The 16,799-nt window shown below is 34.8% G+C and overlaps 1 protein-coding gene across 1 annotated transcript; it reads right to left on the reverse strand.

Annotated features, from left to right (window-relative positions):
- Positions 1–2,071: 2,071 nt before the first annotated feature.
- cabp5b (calcium binding protein 5b) lies at positions 2,072–12,032 on the reverse strand. The gene is made up of 7 exons (XM_022668498.2): positions 11,954–12,032; positions 9,247–9,411; positions 6,583–6,613; positions 5,976–6,119; positions 4,801–4,910; positions 3,270–3,417; positions 2,072–2,546 (listed from the first exon to the last, which is right to left on the reverse strand). The coding sequence occupies exons 2-7, from the start codon at positions 9,331–9,333 to the stop codon at positions 2,518–2,520; spliced, it is 549 nt and encodes a 182-aa protein (XP_022524219.1). The 5' UTR covers positions 9,334–9,411; positions 11,954–12,032; the 3' UTR covers positions 2,072–2,517.
- Between the last annotated feature and the right edge of the window lie 4,767 nt (positions 12,033–16,799).

A 16,799-nucleotide genomic window follows, 5' to 3' on the forward strand; every position in this document is an offset into this window, starting at 1 on the left:
TATTTTGGTTTCTGTCCAGTAAAAGGGATTTGGGTAATCCCAGATTAAAGTGGTTTGTTTACGAGGGTTTTCACCTTGTTTTATTCCATTCATAAATCACTCAGGTTTTCCCTTTATCCCAATGCTAAGATGCTTACCAATCAAATATGTCACAAAATATATATAAAAAGATGTGGTGATAAGGAATTAAACTGTCTTGAATTAACTTAAGTAATTGAATAATTATAGTACAATAATTATACACAATACATGGTGGCAAAAATATACGCACTATAACAAATGTGCTACAAAAGGTTCTTAAGTGATACTACACTCTTTATTCACCTACGCACCATGGTCTACCAAAAAGAGTGTGTAGGGGACGGAAGTAGTGTTGTACCACTGGGTACTAGCAATGCCGCCTCACTGCTGTGTTCCCAAATGCACTTCTTTAAAAAGAAAGAAATCTTATAGCAGGGGTGTCCAAACTTTTTTTGTTGGGGGCCAGAAGGAGAAATATATTTGAAGTCATGGGCCACAGACTCTGTAATAAAACAAATAATGAAATATAACACTTTAAATAATACTTTTTTCCTGATTATTTCCATTTACACACCATTTCACTTGACTCACTATCTTTACCTATCTTTGATAGTGTTGTGTAAACTTAAATTTTTCAAATTGATGTTTCATTTCATGATCTCTCTTAATATTAAACTCCTTAATTACGGCAACTTTTATTTATTATTATTTTGCCCTTTTTCTGCGCTACAACTAAACACCCTCTCCGCTTTTAGACTCTTTGGCCCGCTTTTCTGCGCTACAACTTCACTCTTTCCGCTTTTAGACTCTTTGGCCCGTTTCTGACACTTAGCCTTTAAACTTTGAATCTCACATTATAAAAACCTGCTTAACAGCGGGCCAACTTTCATTCTATTTCTAAAATACCTTGCGGGCCGCTCCAAAAAAGGAAACAGGCCGCAAATGGCCTGCGGGTTTGTAGTTTGGACACTTAGAGGGTTCAAATCTTCCATGGTTTCCCCAAAGATTCCGTACTTCATCGTGAATGGATTTACAAAATCAGTAGAGATCACCATTTCAATTTAAGATGTATGTTACTCTGCTAGCTAGCTAGCTAAGGCTAGCCATGTTAATATTTCCCAGCCAACCAATTTAAACTGATTATTTTCTCGGTTTACCGTCAAAAAGAGTGAGGGGTAACGTTAATCAAGCCATAGCTCTTTAGAGTTAGCTAGCAAACTAGTTAATAACCTACTGTGGGGAGCCTGTTCTTACAAGTGTACACTCTCATGTTTAGCCGGACTGTATTTGTTGTTTAACGATCGTGTTGACACTGGCTGGCATTGAAAGTTAAAGAAGGATTCTGTGCCCAAGTTATTTGCCTAAACAGATAATTCAGTGAAGCCTGTAAGGAAGACTGTAGTTAGAGGAACTACAAGGTATTTTAATACAGTCACTAAGTTAGTTAAGATCTAACTAGCTAGCAAGCTAGCTAACATGCAATTTTTCAGTACAGCAAACAAAGGCACTTTTACTTAGCTACATGACCCTCAATCCAGTTGCTGTAGCCATTTTTCGACTGCTGTCGCCGTTAATTCAGGGAGGTGTCCGAGGTTAGTTGTCCACACAGATGCTGCCATTTAAGCGTGTGGTTATTCTGCCGGCTCCAAGGCAGTGGCCTTGGAAATTCCAGTTTAGGAGCGTACCCCTCAGCCTCACCTTCATTTCAACGTGGGCACAGAGTGAATAAGGGGCATTATAGAACCACTTTTGGAAACATTACAAACCATTTTTTTTATGAAAGAAAAAGAAAAATATGTCTAATAAAAACCTTAAATGTGGGCGTATGTCAGTGTATTATACAATATTGTATTAAGACTTGACCAACATGCATACTTTCTGTTTGTGTGTGTGTGTGCATATGCACTGCATGTGTGTGCCAGTGTGTCATTCAGAGGTTTATAAATTCTGCAAGCTGCCTAAAATGTATACAGATTTATATGGATGAATTCAGAATGTAAAAAAGCTTGCATCACAAAACACGTCACACAGCCCCCGATGGGAAATTAAAAACTTTATCATTTCCAGAAACACTTTACCCTTTTCAAGTTTACATTTCAATATAAACCCAAATATGCTTCTGTACAAGATACATACAGAACATACATACATACTAACAGAGTGCACTAATAATGTTACATAAGACAGAGGCTTTGACATCATCGAGATGTACAGCGATGGATAAAGTGGAGCTTACACAGGATCTGCAGTAAACACACAGAGTGGCACTCTGTATAGTGAGTTGTTTACAGACCGTTGGTATAAAATTATAAAAGGGTGCTTTTATAATATATGACGGAAGTTCTGCGAGTTTGGATGCAATTGTACAGACAGTAATAAAGAAAAAGCATAAAAAGTGCAGCTGTTTTGAGTTCGTGTTTGAGTTTGAGTTGTTTATCTTTGTCTTTGTCCTTTTTTCCAGTTGATATCATTCTCTTCAAAGCATTTTCTTCATTTTCAATCCCGTGACATCATTTTGACAAATTCTGAGGGAAGAAAATTAATTATTTTTTAAGGATTTAGCAATAAAAACAAACAAATGTCATTTTGTCTGTTTTAACTGCCTTTTCTTTATTTGATTTTTGCAACTGACTCTTTTTTAACCCTTTAGGCCCTGTGTGTGGGCCCATATTTAATTTTTTACCCTCAAAACTTCATTACTGAAATAGTGAACAACAGTTTTATAGGTCCTCAAAAACAGTGGAACCCTTTGGAACTCCCCAAGATGTACTTGGGACTACTACAAGATATAGCAATAAGTTAAGAAATATTAAACAATATTTTACCATATTGTTTAAATTAGGATTTGTAACTGATGCACGATAAGTACAGTACAGGATATTTAGAACAAACTCATTTTAGAACTAAAAGAGACAAATTACACAATTTTTTCAGCATTTTACATGTCAATAGTTCATTTAGAAGCTGGAATATTTTTCTGCCTCTCACAGTAAAAGCCATCCATAACACATTCAATAATGATGAGGTCTGGACACTGAGGTTGCCACAACACTGTTCTGAGAAAATCGGTGGATTTTCTTAAAACAAATTCTTGAAATTTCGTTGTGAGCTATTTCTTATTAACAGCTAGAGAATAAGTGGTAAAGTGGATTTTCTCCTCTCTTTATCTCTAAATTGAATATGTTGAGCACTGTAATATGGATAGGACCAGTTTTGGTGGTATATTTAAGATATTGGTACAAACTCACCTTCAAAGTCGACTGTTCCGTCTCCATTGTTATCTGCCTCTTTCACCACGGCCTCAATCTCTTTCCTGTTAGTGGATTCACCAAGCAGCTTCTGCATGGCATGCCTCAGTTCATCTATAGTAATATTACCGTCACCATCCATATCAAACTACACACACACACACACACACACACACACACACACACACCAAAGAGACCTGTTAGCATATTAAATTTATTGTATATACCATGAAGTACATATACTTCTAGAAAGAAATACTAATGGTTCAACTGTTTATAGAGTTTTGGTAACCCAGTGTTTAATAATGTTTAGTGCAATGTTTTGCTATAATTTTTTTTTCTCTCTTGCCCTCTACTTTTTTCTCTTGTGGTTTACAAATTATTCAGTTATTATTATTGTTATTATTATTATTATTAATTCTCTTTTTTCTATGTATTAATTTTTTTTCTCTTCCCCCTTTTCTCCACTATCCCCCACTTCTTATTTTTGTATTATATATATATATATATATATATATATATATATATATATATATATATATATATATATATATATGTTTTATTATTATTGTTATTATTATTATTATTATTATTATTATCCCTTTTTTCTATTATTATTTTTTTTCTATTATATATATATATATATATATATATATATATATATATATATATATATATATATATATATATTATTATTATTATTATTATTATTTTTTTTTTTTTCTTCTCACAATACCCACAGTACCAAAAAACTTTGTATAAACACTAATAAACAATAAAGTTAAATTGGTCCTCCGAAGTCGGGGGGTTGTGGCGGGCAAAAAAAAAAAATAATAATAATAATAATAATAATGTTTAGAGCAGTAACAGCCTCTAATCGTATGGGAAGGGTTTGCACTACATGTTTTGAGTGAATAGGAAATATAAGGAGTAGCTGTGCAAGCAACTAGTTATGTGTATTGTCCTCAGTAGGCAGGTAGTGAAGTGTAAACGTAATGATTGTAAACAGCAGTGTTTGGCTAGAATTGTCCGTGCAAACAGATAAGTAACTCTGGCATTCACATTTAATGCAGAAAGCTCCACATGTATATTGTATTCTGCAGGTCAAGTGCAGTGTGCTTTAGTTTCCACAACAAGTGGCAAAAGTCGTGGACGTGATGCAGGTTCCCATCATTGTATAGTGTTTTCCTATAGCAAACGGACTGATGAATTACCAAATTAAAAACAGTTAAAGGAGAACTTCAGTGTGAAATGGATGTGTGGTGTAGTGGAACATAATAGCCCCCAGTGTTCCAAAATACAATCACTATATTTGCACCATAAACAAGGCTCAAAGTAGCTCCACAATAAAAGAGTGTTATGCCCCATAACAAGCATTGTATGCCTGTTTGGAGCATTGGCTAAAAGCGAATATTTTAGAATGCTGGGGACAAATGGAGGAGGGCTATTAGACAAAACGTTTTACTTGCAATGAGATGGCTTGTATTTCTGCAAAAGGGATCAATTTAGTGGGTTTCTTAAATGGCTTTACCTCTTTAAACGCTTCCTTCAGCTCCTTCAGGCCGATCATTCCAGCTGTCTCTGCTAACAGCTTAGGAGCCATCAGGTCCACAAAATCCTCAAAGTCAACTTGCCCTCCAACTTAACGTGAAGAAAGAGAAATCAGGCAGAGAGAGAGAAGGACAAATTAAAAGTTGTAGTTAAAGTAAATGATACATCTCTGGGAAAAAATAAGAGACCACTTCATTTTCTAAATCTGTTTTTCTGATTTTGCTATTTATAGCAATATGTGTGAGTAAAATAAACATTGTTGTTTCATTCTATAAACTACAGACAACATTTCTCCCAAATTCCAAATATAAATATTGTCATTTAGAGCATTTATTCGCAGAAAATTAGAAATGTCTAAAATAGCAATAAAGATGCAGAGCTTTCAGACCTCAAATAATGCAAAGAAAACAAGTTAATATTTATACAGTTTTAAGAGTTCAGAATCAATTTTTGGTGGATTAACCCAAGAAATTCTCATGCATTCTCATGCATCTTGGTATGTTCTCCTCCACCAGTCTTACACACTGCTTTTGGATAACTTTATGCCACTCCTGGTGCAAAATTCCATGCAGTTCAGCTTGGTTAATTGGCTTGTGATCATCATTGTGATGTGGTCTTCCTCTTGATTATATTCCAGAGGTTTTCAATTTGGTAAAATCAAAGAAACTCATCATTTTTAAGTAGTCTCTTATTTTTTCCAGAGCTGTATATTAATAGATTAATCAAAGAAGCAAATGAGCTTATATAAAAATATATCCAATACTGCAATCAGATGAACTTCAGGCATATTTATCAGCTCAAGAGAAAGAATGCGGCATAGCCATATGATGTACAGAAACTGTATTTTTGATATGCAGTTTTAATACATGTTCAAATGTATGTGAACGCTCCTCCTAAAGAATGCAATCGGCTACTTTAAGTTATGCCCGTTGCTGACAGATACTTAAACACAGCTTGTTTTATCCATAAAGAAAAGTACTTCCAATAAAATAATACTCTCTGAAGCAGAAAATCACGAACATACTGGTATTATACCTAATGCCAGGTAGGGCTAGACTGGTATAAAGCAATGATAATTAGGCTGTAAACTGATGAACTGTTCTTGCATTACATGGACAAAAGTATTGGAACATCTGAAATAATACAGCTTCTTACGATTCATGTTGATGTTCTGGCCGAGTTCGATCAGTTCCATCTCGGTGGGCATGTATCCCATTGTCCTCATTAGATTGCCCAGGTCTTTACAGCTGATGAGTCCGTCCTTATCTTTATCAAACTCCCTAAAGGCATCCCTCAACTCTGGAACACACACACACATTTATATTTAGCCTGGAGTCATCATGACATCTTATGGTTGTTGTGTACTAATAGGAAAAACACCAGCATAGTTACATGCTGTAACCCGGTTTCTCAAATACAATAATCTGCCATAACATTAAAACCAGCCTTTCATTCACAGTCCATGGCATCCACATCAATAAGCCTTGTATGGCTATGACCCTGTTGCCAGTTCATCAGTTACATACTTCTATCCCATGAATTTTAGCATCTAAATGTACAATATGACTAGAGCTGGTGGGACTCCCACAAATAAGAATGTTATGAAATTGCCTTGTTTTATATAAAAATGATTAATGAGTGTGTAGGGAGTGTTTTACTTTTACAAACTGCAGCATACACTAATTACAATTACACACAGGATGCAAAATAACACAGATGGAAACAGATGAAGATGGACGAAGTAGAGAATTAATTGCATTACCTTCTATCTCATCAGCTACGAGTTGGCGTGCCTGCAATACAAATCCCATCAAGTGAAATTCAGTTTAGATAGATAGATAGATAGATAGATAGATAGATAGATAGATAGATAGATAGATAGATAGATAGATAGATAGATAGATAGATAGATAGATAGATAGATAGATAGATTTATGTTACATTAACATTATGCTTTCATCAAATGTTTGAAAGTAAACTTTAATCATACTTTTTTAAAAGTACAATATAGTGTAGTTAAAAAAACATAGACTACTATGAAGTACACTTTTAGTTTAATGTAATTCACTTCTAATGTAAAACACTTCTAAAATACTTATTTACAAATATACTTTTGGACATTACTAATTAAAAAAAACAAAGTAATTTGTAACAAGCAAAAAATACAGTACAATATATTAAAATATATGTTTATACCCAACAAAGTATACTAGAAGTGTGCTACTTAAAAAAGACAGAAACAAGAAGCAAATTTGTACTCACATATATTTAACATCAGTTCTTAGTACATTCCACAGTTGTAATACTCATTAAATATATTATAATTTTACTGTAAGCATGTTTAAAATATGCGGTTACGTACATTAAGTGGTATGTTTAAATGTTGCTCAAGTATATTTAAAATAGTTCCATTTTAGTACAGTTAACTACACTTAGCACAATTTAAGTAAGACTGTTGTACTATTTTATACAATAAAAGTATAATAAGTACAAAAAAGGTTGTTCCATTTAAGCCCTCTTTAAATATACTGATTAATAATGTGGCCACAAGAACACTTCTTTAGTGCTCTATAGCATAATAATGCTTAGTATTCTTTAATCTACTTTTTTTATTAGGGTTTACAAATACTATAAAACAAAGTTTGAACAAAATGTGTATGTTTATTGTTTTTTGAGTTACCGATCCTGGAAGATTAATAAGAAGTAAAAGAAGAAGCCTACAGATAACAGTATAACTCTTTGCTTTGTAACCACTGTAATAACACAAGTCAGCCAGCAATTCCCAAATCAATTAGTTAAGTGTAAAGCATGTGGAGTAATTTCTAAATGGCTCATAGGCTTTGCATCTCTGTCTCTCTTTGGATCCATTCACTCGCGCAGATGAGCGAGATTATTCCCGATTATAGTAGATAATAGTAGAGCGTGAATGTTTATAGGCTCCAGAAGGATATTAGAGGAATTCTCCAGTTTTTTTTTAACATAATCTCAATCCGCGGCATCTGCAGCATATGGTTGATTACCACAGACATTCATTTCAACACATTCCATCTGTGAGAAGCCCTGTAGGAGCCAAAGAGATATAAAGAGAAATAGCTGAGATATCCTACTGCTGAAGTATTATTCCTTTAAGAGTAAAGACTGAGGAACTGCGGTGTAGCAAATCAGCTGAAAAGCATCTATAAGCTCAAAACAGCATTACTGTACTACTACTTTACTACATTAAGGAAATCACCTCTAGATCTAGAGGTGAAAATAGACTCAAGTCACTCTAAAAATCTCCAGAACTTTCCAAAATGTCAACTTTACAAGATAAGGAAAAAACTTTTGGTCATTTATTATGAAATTCTGATTGCAATATTTAAAATATAAAAAAATACTCAAAAATTTATCATTGCTGTCCCTTTGTATTTGCATCTGGATATATTACACTATATTACATTATAATAAACACAAATAAACTTAAATAGTGGTTAAACATAACAATATTGTGTAAAATGTTGTTATTCTAGTAGAAAAACTTCCATTAAAAGTTGAGAAGGTTTTTTTCTTCTCCTGTAATTCTGATGTCTAAAAAAAAATATATATATAACAATAAACAAAAAGATATACTAAATTTTAATAGTAAAAGACAGGTAGACTTCGGCCAGTCTAGTAAGCATGCTTGTGCTGCTGAAAACACTATATTACATTATAATAAACACAAATAAACTTTATTGTAAAAAGTTAAATAGAACAATATTTTATTGCCTTAGAAGATATTACTGATATCCTATATGTTGGCTAGAAAACCTTTTTTTCTCCAGCTAACATATATATTTATATTTATTTATTTCTACCATTAGCACAAATAGGATGAAAGATTGATCAACTAAATAAACTTGGTCTTGAATTATTCTACTGTAAGGACTGGCCTGGACAGTATTGGACACACCAGATTTATTTATGTTAATTTTTATTAAATCAAGTGCTTGGTTAGCACAGACCAGGAATGCTTCAAATACTTAGCAAATGAAAATAATTGATATTTGACAGAATATTTGATACTGAACAATGCCTTTATTTATTTTAACATATATCAGTGTTTTTTCGGATCTGACTGAAAAAGAATTGCTGATGTAAATTCGTGGTTAAAATAGCAGTGCTGCAGTAAATGTATTGTCCTATGTTGGTTCATCTGTTGGAATATTAAAAAGTTGTCCAATAAATATTTTTAAACTGTAGTTTTGTCTTTTTTTTTCTTTGAAAGCAAGACATTTAATACATTTAAAATGTGTAATTTATTCAAATGTGAAAAAAGTGACAAAATAAATAAATGTTTAAAATATTGGTGCATTTCTCACTAAGGTAATAAAACACACAGCGCACACTGTACAAATACACATAAATATACACACACACATATATAAAGATTTGAAATCAGACTTACAACATGTTTTCCTCTGAGGAAAATACAGGCTGGTCCCAGGCGCACGTCCATATCGTCCCGCCGCGGAGACAGTGAGTGTGCGAACATGTGCCTCTTGGTTGAATTTTGTCTGGCCACTGAGTCTTTAATGGGATTGGGATGGGACTGACTGCAATCTCCTGTAAACTGAATACAACAATAAATACCTCAATACTGCAGATTAAACTAAGCCGCTGTTTTGGCTTAAAGAATTCTGGGTGTGCTGCTGTTGCCCTGCCAGGTCACTAACAACACAAATTGACGTCACGATTTTGGTCACGTTTTACGTTTCAGTTGTAAGAATGGAATCTGTGCTGTAGATATTAATATAGTTATTTTTGTGCATATTCAGAGTATATAGCCATCATATATACCCTGATTAAAAACCAGGGTATTCCACAAAATACTGATTTCTAAACTTTTCAAACTTTATGATTATGAACTTTTCTTTTTTTTCTTTGCATTACTGGTCTGAAAGTTCTGCATCTTTTTGTTATTTCAGCCATTTCTCATTTTCTGCAAATAACTATGATAATATACATTAATTCATCAAGGGAAAAAAATGGCTTTATGTGAAAAAGTAATTGCACCCCCATTAATTAAATATGATTAACCAATTTTTTTTTAAAAGATAAATTCAATTTCACTATTCAAAAAAAGGCTTGATTACTGCCAGACCTGTAAAATCAAGGATTCACTTAAATAGAACCTGTCTGACAACATGAAGCAAAATAAAATATCTCAAAAAGCAACACATTTTTATATGAACAGATGAGAAAACTAAATCATTGACAGACTGGAAAAGGTTACAATTAGTCCAGCAGACCACAGTGACCACAACTTTAGAAAACATGAAACACTGGTGAACTTTTCCAGGAGTGTCTGGCCTGCTAAAATTATTCCAAAAGGGCATGGCAGCTCATCTAGGAGGCCACAAAAGCAACCCAGAACAACGTCTAAAGATCTGCAGGCCACGTAAAACGTGACCAAAATTGTGACGCCAATTAATATTGTTAGTTGATAGTTCCAAGACAAATAACACTGCTGACCAAATACATTTTCACATAGGTCCAGATTACTTTGAATATATTTTTCCCTTAATTAATTAAATTAAAATTTTAAAACGGCTTTTTATATTTATTTAGGTTATATTTGCCTGACACTAAAATGTGTTTGATAATCTGAAAAATGTAAGTACCATAAAAAAGCAAATATGTGAGGGGCAAATATTTATATGAACAACATCACAGAGCCAGTGGAAATCCTGCACACCTCCACCTTATGCTTGAGGGTGCCCCACAGGTTCTCAATTGGGTTCAAACATACTTGACCTGCCAATCACATTTATCTGCAGCTTCCAAGGCAAAGCAGTTGTCATCTTGGAGGTGTGTTTGGGGGAGGTGACTTTATTGTGTTGGATCGTGCTCTGCTTAAGAATGTCATAGTTTATGTTGGCATGTACAGCTCTCCAGTGCAAGTGGCACTCATGCAGCCCCAGACCATGATGCTACCACCACTAAGCTTGACAGTGAGTTAGTGACAGTTGTCTTGTTGCTCCTCACCACATGTCTAGCTTGTTCTCGTCAGACCACAGGACATGGTTCCAGTTATTTAGGCTCTTGGGCTGCGTGTTTTCAGCAGTTTTTTTGCAGGCTTTCTTGTGTGTCAGCTTTAGAAGATGCTTCCTTCTGGGACAACAGCAGTTGCAGACAGAGTTAATGCAGTATGTGGCATATGGTCTGAGCAATGCAGGATGACTTCATGTGTATATTTGTTTTAAGCCCACCTCTAGATAGCCCACCTTCTTTGGTTGTCCCTGTTCTGAGAAAAATCTTGCTTTATGACCTTGGCCACCATGCTGTAGCTCAGTTTCAGGATGTTAGCAGTCTTCTTATAGCATTGGCCATCTTTATGGAGACAAACAATCCCTTTTTCTCACATTCTCAGAGAGTTCTTTGCCATGAGGTGCCATGCTGAATATTTAGTGGCCAATATGAGAGAATTGTACCTAAAGCACCAAATGTAACTGTTGTGCTGCAAATTTGCTCCTGGAATCCAGTAACTCTAATGAGTCACATAACACCAGAAAAAAGAACAACATAATTGGGCACAATTTGGTCATGGTGGTGGTTGCATCATGCTCTAGACCTAAACTTAATTAAGCACCTGTGGGGCATCCTCAAGTGTTAAAATGGCTGGTTTCTAAGATCCATCAGCTCTGTGATGTCATTGTGGTGGCATGGAGAAGATTTCAGCTCCAAGATGTCCAGCTTTGGTGTCTCACCAGCTCTCTTCTGTTCTAATTCTGCATTTTTTGTTTTAAAAATGCATGAACGAGTAGATAAAGTTTGTAAAATGTTCGTAGTAGCTCTTGTATCATCGCCATTAGCAGCAAAGTTGCTCAAGTAACCAAGAAAAGGCAGAAAAACTTCTGCAAAAATCTACCAGACCACTTTGTTTTGTAGAGTGAATATATTGAGCTTTGCAGGAATGGCCACATAAGCATGATGAATATTTTATCCCTGTCTAGTCAGGAATCATGCAGTATGTCTTTCAATAATAAAAAACTTTACATTGATACTGCAAGCTGCAGGTAAATAAAAACATGTTGAATGAAAAAAGTTAAAAGTAGGTTTTAGGTTTTATTGAAGGTCTGAAGCAAATATTTAAAATGAAATCCATCACATACCTCTTTCTCCTCCTCTTCTATGTGGACACTGTGTGAGTGTTTGTTACCCGTAGCTGCGTCCTGCTGCGTCCTCACGCTGTCCAAGAATTAGAGTTCAAACATCCATCTCTGTCAGAGTGACTGACTGACCACAGCAAAGAGAGAGCGTGAGAGAGAGTTAAAGAGAGGGAGTAGAGAGAGCCATAGGGTTAAAGAGAGAGAGTTTAAGAGAAAGAGAGTGAGAGAGAGAGGGAGGGCGGGGAAATGACATGATGGAGTATTAGAGAGTAAAGAAAGAGTGAGGAAAGCTAGAAAGAGAAGAGCGAGTGATTTAAGGAGAAAGGGTTAAAAGAGAGAGAATGTTAAAGAGCGAGAGAATTATAGAGAGAGCAAGAAAGAGAGGCTTAAAGAGAAAGAATGTTAGAAAGTGAGCGAGAAAGCTAGTGAGAGAGGAGCAAGTGATTTAGGAGGGAGAGGGTTAAAGAGAGAGAATGTTAGACACTGAGAGAGTTATAGAGATAACTAGAAAGAGAGAAGTGAGTGATTTAAGGAGAGAAAGGGTTAAAGAGAGAGAAAGAGAGTGAGAGGGAAGCAAGAGATTTAAAGGAGAGAGAGGGTTAAAAAAAGAATGTTAGAGACTTGGAGAGTTATAGAGAGAGCTAAAAAAGAGAGAAGTGAGAGATTTAAGGAAAGAGAGGGTTAAATAGAGAGAAAGAGAGAGAAGCGAGTGATTTAAAGGAGAGAGTGGGTTAAAGAGAGAGACGGTTAGAGACTTAGAGAGTTATAGAGAGAGCTAAAAAAGAGAGAAGCGAGGGATTTAAAGGAGAGAGGATTCAAGAGAAAATGCTAGAAAGTGAGAGTTATAGAGAGAGCTAAAAAAGAGAGAAGCAAGTGATTTAAAGGAGAAAGAGGGTTAAAGAGAAAGAATTCTAGAAAGTGAGAGAGTTATAGAGATAGCTAGAAAGAGAGAAGCGAGTGATTTAAAGGAGAGAGGGTTAAAGAAAGAGAAAGAGAGTAAAAGAGAAGCAAGTGATTTAAAGGAGAGAGTGAGTTAAAGAGAAAGAATGTTAGAGACTTAGAGAGTTATAGAGAGAGCTAAAAAAAGAGAGAAGCGAGTGATTAAAAGGAGAGAGAGGGTTAAAGAGAGAGAATGCTAGAAAGATTTTTATTAAACAATTTAATAGTATAGGTGAGTCAAATTTAATCAAATTAAATCAAATTTAATTGAGTCAAATCCAGATTAAATAAAGAAATGAATATACATAAATAACTAAATGATTTTAGTGCTGTAGAAAAATATAGAATTTGTGTATACATCCAATAGACATGCAGACAGACTGACAGATGGATTTAAAAGAAGCATAAATACATACAGTGTGTGTATATATATACACTGGGGGTCTGCATTACATAACCATTGAAGCCCACCATGCTCCTGGGTCTCTTGGGTTTGTGTAAGAGATCCTAGTAATCCTATAGCTCTTAATGCCCAGCAAATGCAAGGGCAGATGTACATTCTGTAAACCACATTACTGCCCAACAGCCAAGAGACCAAGAGAGAGAGAGAGAGAGAGAGAGAGAGAGAGAGAAAGAGAGAGAAATAGAGAGAGAGAGAGAGAGAGAGAGAGAGAGAAAGAGAGAGAAATAGAGAGAGAGAGAGAGAGAGAGAGAGAGAGAGAGAGAAAGAGGGAGATGACCTATTTCTGCTCCTACTCTACTAACCTGTGAAATAAAGTGGTAACCATGCGAACTTTAACTTAATTACACACCCAAAACACCCACTGTTTTGTCTAAAAAGTGTTATGACTTGGGCTGGATATCATTTTAAAATGTTCGATACCGGTACCAATAGCCAAACAGTACTTTTTCCAATACCTTTTTTAAATGTAACCAAAAAATATAAAAAAGTATAATAAGACATGATTAATCTTATTCTCATACTGTCACCATGAGACACTTCACCTAAAAATCATTGTGTGTGCTTAATCTACAAATATTTTTTCTACGCATATTGCTTATATGTGCATTTCAGTTTTAACAGTATCGAAAACAGGATTTTGGTACTCGGTAATACCGAGACATTTCGGTCTGTGCCTTTTTGGTATCGAATTTCAACCATAGCCAAGAGGAACCCAGAAGACAGATGCCAAGAGAGACACTAACTTCCTTTTTGTGTTACCAATGCAGCTAGTATTTGAGATAGCTACCTAAAGTGATCTGAACTATGCTGATTAACCATTTCAAACCCTGTGTCCATTACAATGGAGATCATAATTTTCTTATTTTTTCAATTTTTTTGTTGCAAATAATACTATTTGACCGCCGTTGTTAATCAGAATGAAAAAGCCAATGAAAAAGTTTATACGCCAATAAAACAACAGCTAACCCCGCCCACTGCACTGAAGAGAATAAAAGCACTAATTGTGTGTACCAGTTTTGTAGTTTGTGTTCCTTGAATCTGTTTCTTCAGCCCAGGTCTGTTTTGTTAAGTAAGTGTGCCAAGTTTGTAAATTTTGTATTCTTAGTACTATTCTAGTTTTTCTGTTTCTTGTTTGTTTAGTTAAGCTTAGTTTTGTTCTTAGTTTTTGCGCTACCTGTGTTTGTTTTCTGTTTTTTCATTTATCTTGTTTATTAAATAAATTGAAAAATATATATCTGCACTTACGTCCACCCTCCTCATTTGTGACACAAATTAAAAGAGCTCATTTTTACTTATGGTATGAGATTTAGAACACTTTTTATCATGTTTATTGTAATGTTTAGGAATTGCTTGTGAATAAAAAGGTCATTATTAATTATCAATATCAAATATTATTGTCAATATCAAATCTAAAATAAAAATGTGAAGCACAGGCTTCCAATTTAAATTTAGTTAATTGGATTTTATGTTAAAATAGATTTTATATTAGAATATTAGAGTCTTCCTTTGTGTGCATACAGACAAAAACAAACATCATTATTATTTTTATTTTTTAATCACAGGCACATTATTCAGGTATGATAGGGTTAACACCATCATGCTATTCTTCTATAGTGCTTACTCGTGTGTTAGTCTTCCTCTCAAGTGTGCTCTATTTCACTTGTTTGCACTAAAATAATATTTCTGCGATATTGTGCACAATTTGCAGGTATCAGGGAGCCCTGTAAGATTGAGACTAAAGTTTTTTATAGTATTTATTTTCTTTTGGTAAGTAACATATGTTGATTTTTTAACATGTTGTTTTTACATGTTACTATTAGAGTTATCATAATAAAAAAAGTCAGTTTGTGCTGCAATAAAGATTTTGTTGTGTCCAATTTTAGGTTCTGACTTCAGAGGATGTTCAGGTGGTGCTTACTGGTGGGAAGCTTGACACCAGTGGAATACAGCATTAGCTTAATGGTTCAGAATGATCCCATCACCATTCCTACTGTGGGCTTGTACCTACTAGAGAGAGGATCAGAAGAGATCTAATGCACAGGCTTACCGGGGCTTCATCCCATCCCATGGGACCTGAATTACTGGGGGCCTGAATTAGCTGTTGTATTTTCATTTAGATTATTTAGATTTTTCTGTTGCAAATGACGAAGCCACACGTTTACAGACTAGTGATTTTGTAACACTTAGATACATCATTCATAGTTTTTACTGCTGATTGGCCAGATTCACTCTGCTGTAATTCATATGGTGGGTTTAACTTCATTTGTATGAGGATAAAAAGAACTAGAGCATGGGAACAAAAACAGGAAAGCCCAAAAAGTACAAAAACTAACAGTAGCAGCAAAGCAAAAGAAGCCAAAAGTGAGATAGTCTTCTATCCACCGAACCCAAGAACTATGTCGAATACAGCAGTCTGTTTTTTTTGAAACTAGACTCTCTAAACAGACTCTGGTATTTATAAACAGTTTTGAGAAACCTGGATTTTAAGAACATTTTTATTTCAGAAAAGAGGAAGAAAAGCAGACAATATAAGAAATACAACGAGACTCTAGAAAGAGACTCTAAAATAAAAGAGAGCAATAGGAAGAAAGACGAATGCACTCAGGCGTAGACAGATCAGGATATGAGAGAAGATGAAGATGAAATGTCAGTTAGTGTTAGGCCAGTTAATCTTAGAGCATATATAAAAACTGACCAAGCAGAAATGGAACTGAACTTAATGAGAGCTCTGTCAAACACAGCTCAGACACTGAGACACTTTGAGTAATAAAATGTTTTATACTGTTGGACAATAATATCTACTGTTATCTCGTTCTTCTGATGAAATCCAGTGTGAAATGGACTTGGGGCGTAGTAAAACATGATAACGAGTGTGAATTTTTGTTGAATAGCTCACCTCTGTTTGCCCTTCCAAAATACTCCCAAAACTCCCAACATGCTTACAAATGATAGCAATAAGGACAACGTGTTATCCATGCAAAGAAATCCCTATTAAACAACTAGTTAAGCAAACAAAATACTTTGTAACGCATTTAAGTGGCTCTTGTCCGGTTTGCTGTTGACTTTTTTACAGGCTGATGAACTAATTCTGTGCAACAGAGGTAACTCTTGGTCTTCCTTTCCTGGGGTGGTCCTGATAAGAGCCAGTTTCATCATAGTGTTTTTGATGGTCGTTGCGACTGCACTTGAGGATACTTTTAAAGTTCTTGAAATGTTTCCAATTGACTGATTTTTATTTCTTCATTTTTCTTTATTTAGTTAAGTAGTTTGTGCCAACTCAACTGATGCTCTCAAACAAACAAACACATTAAGAGGCAAGAAATTCAAGTAATTAACTCTTGAAGTTCAGTACAGCTGTTAACCCTCCTGCTATCCTCCAATGTAGTAACACCCTTTATTCTCTGGGTCAACATGATCCAAGCAATTTAAACCTCCAAAAAATGATTA

This window comes from Astyanax mexicanus, chromosome 19 (assembly GCF_023375975.1).
Source record: "Astyanax mexicanus isolate ESR-SI-001 chromosome 19, AstMex3_surface, whole genome shotgun sequence".
NCBI classification, from domain to species: Eukaryota; Metazoa; Chordata; class Actinopteri; order Characiformes; family Acestrorhamphidae; genus Astyanax; species Astyanax mexicanus.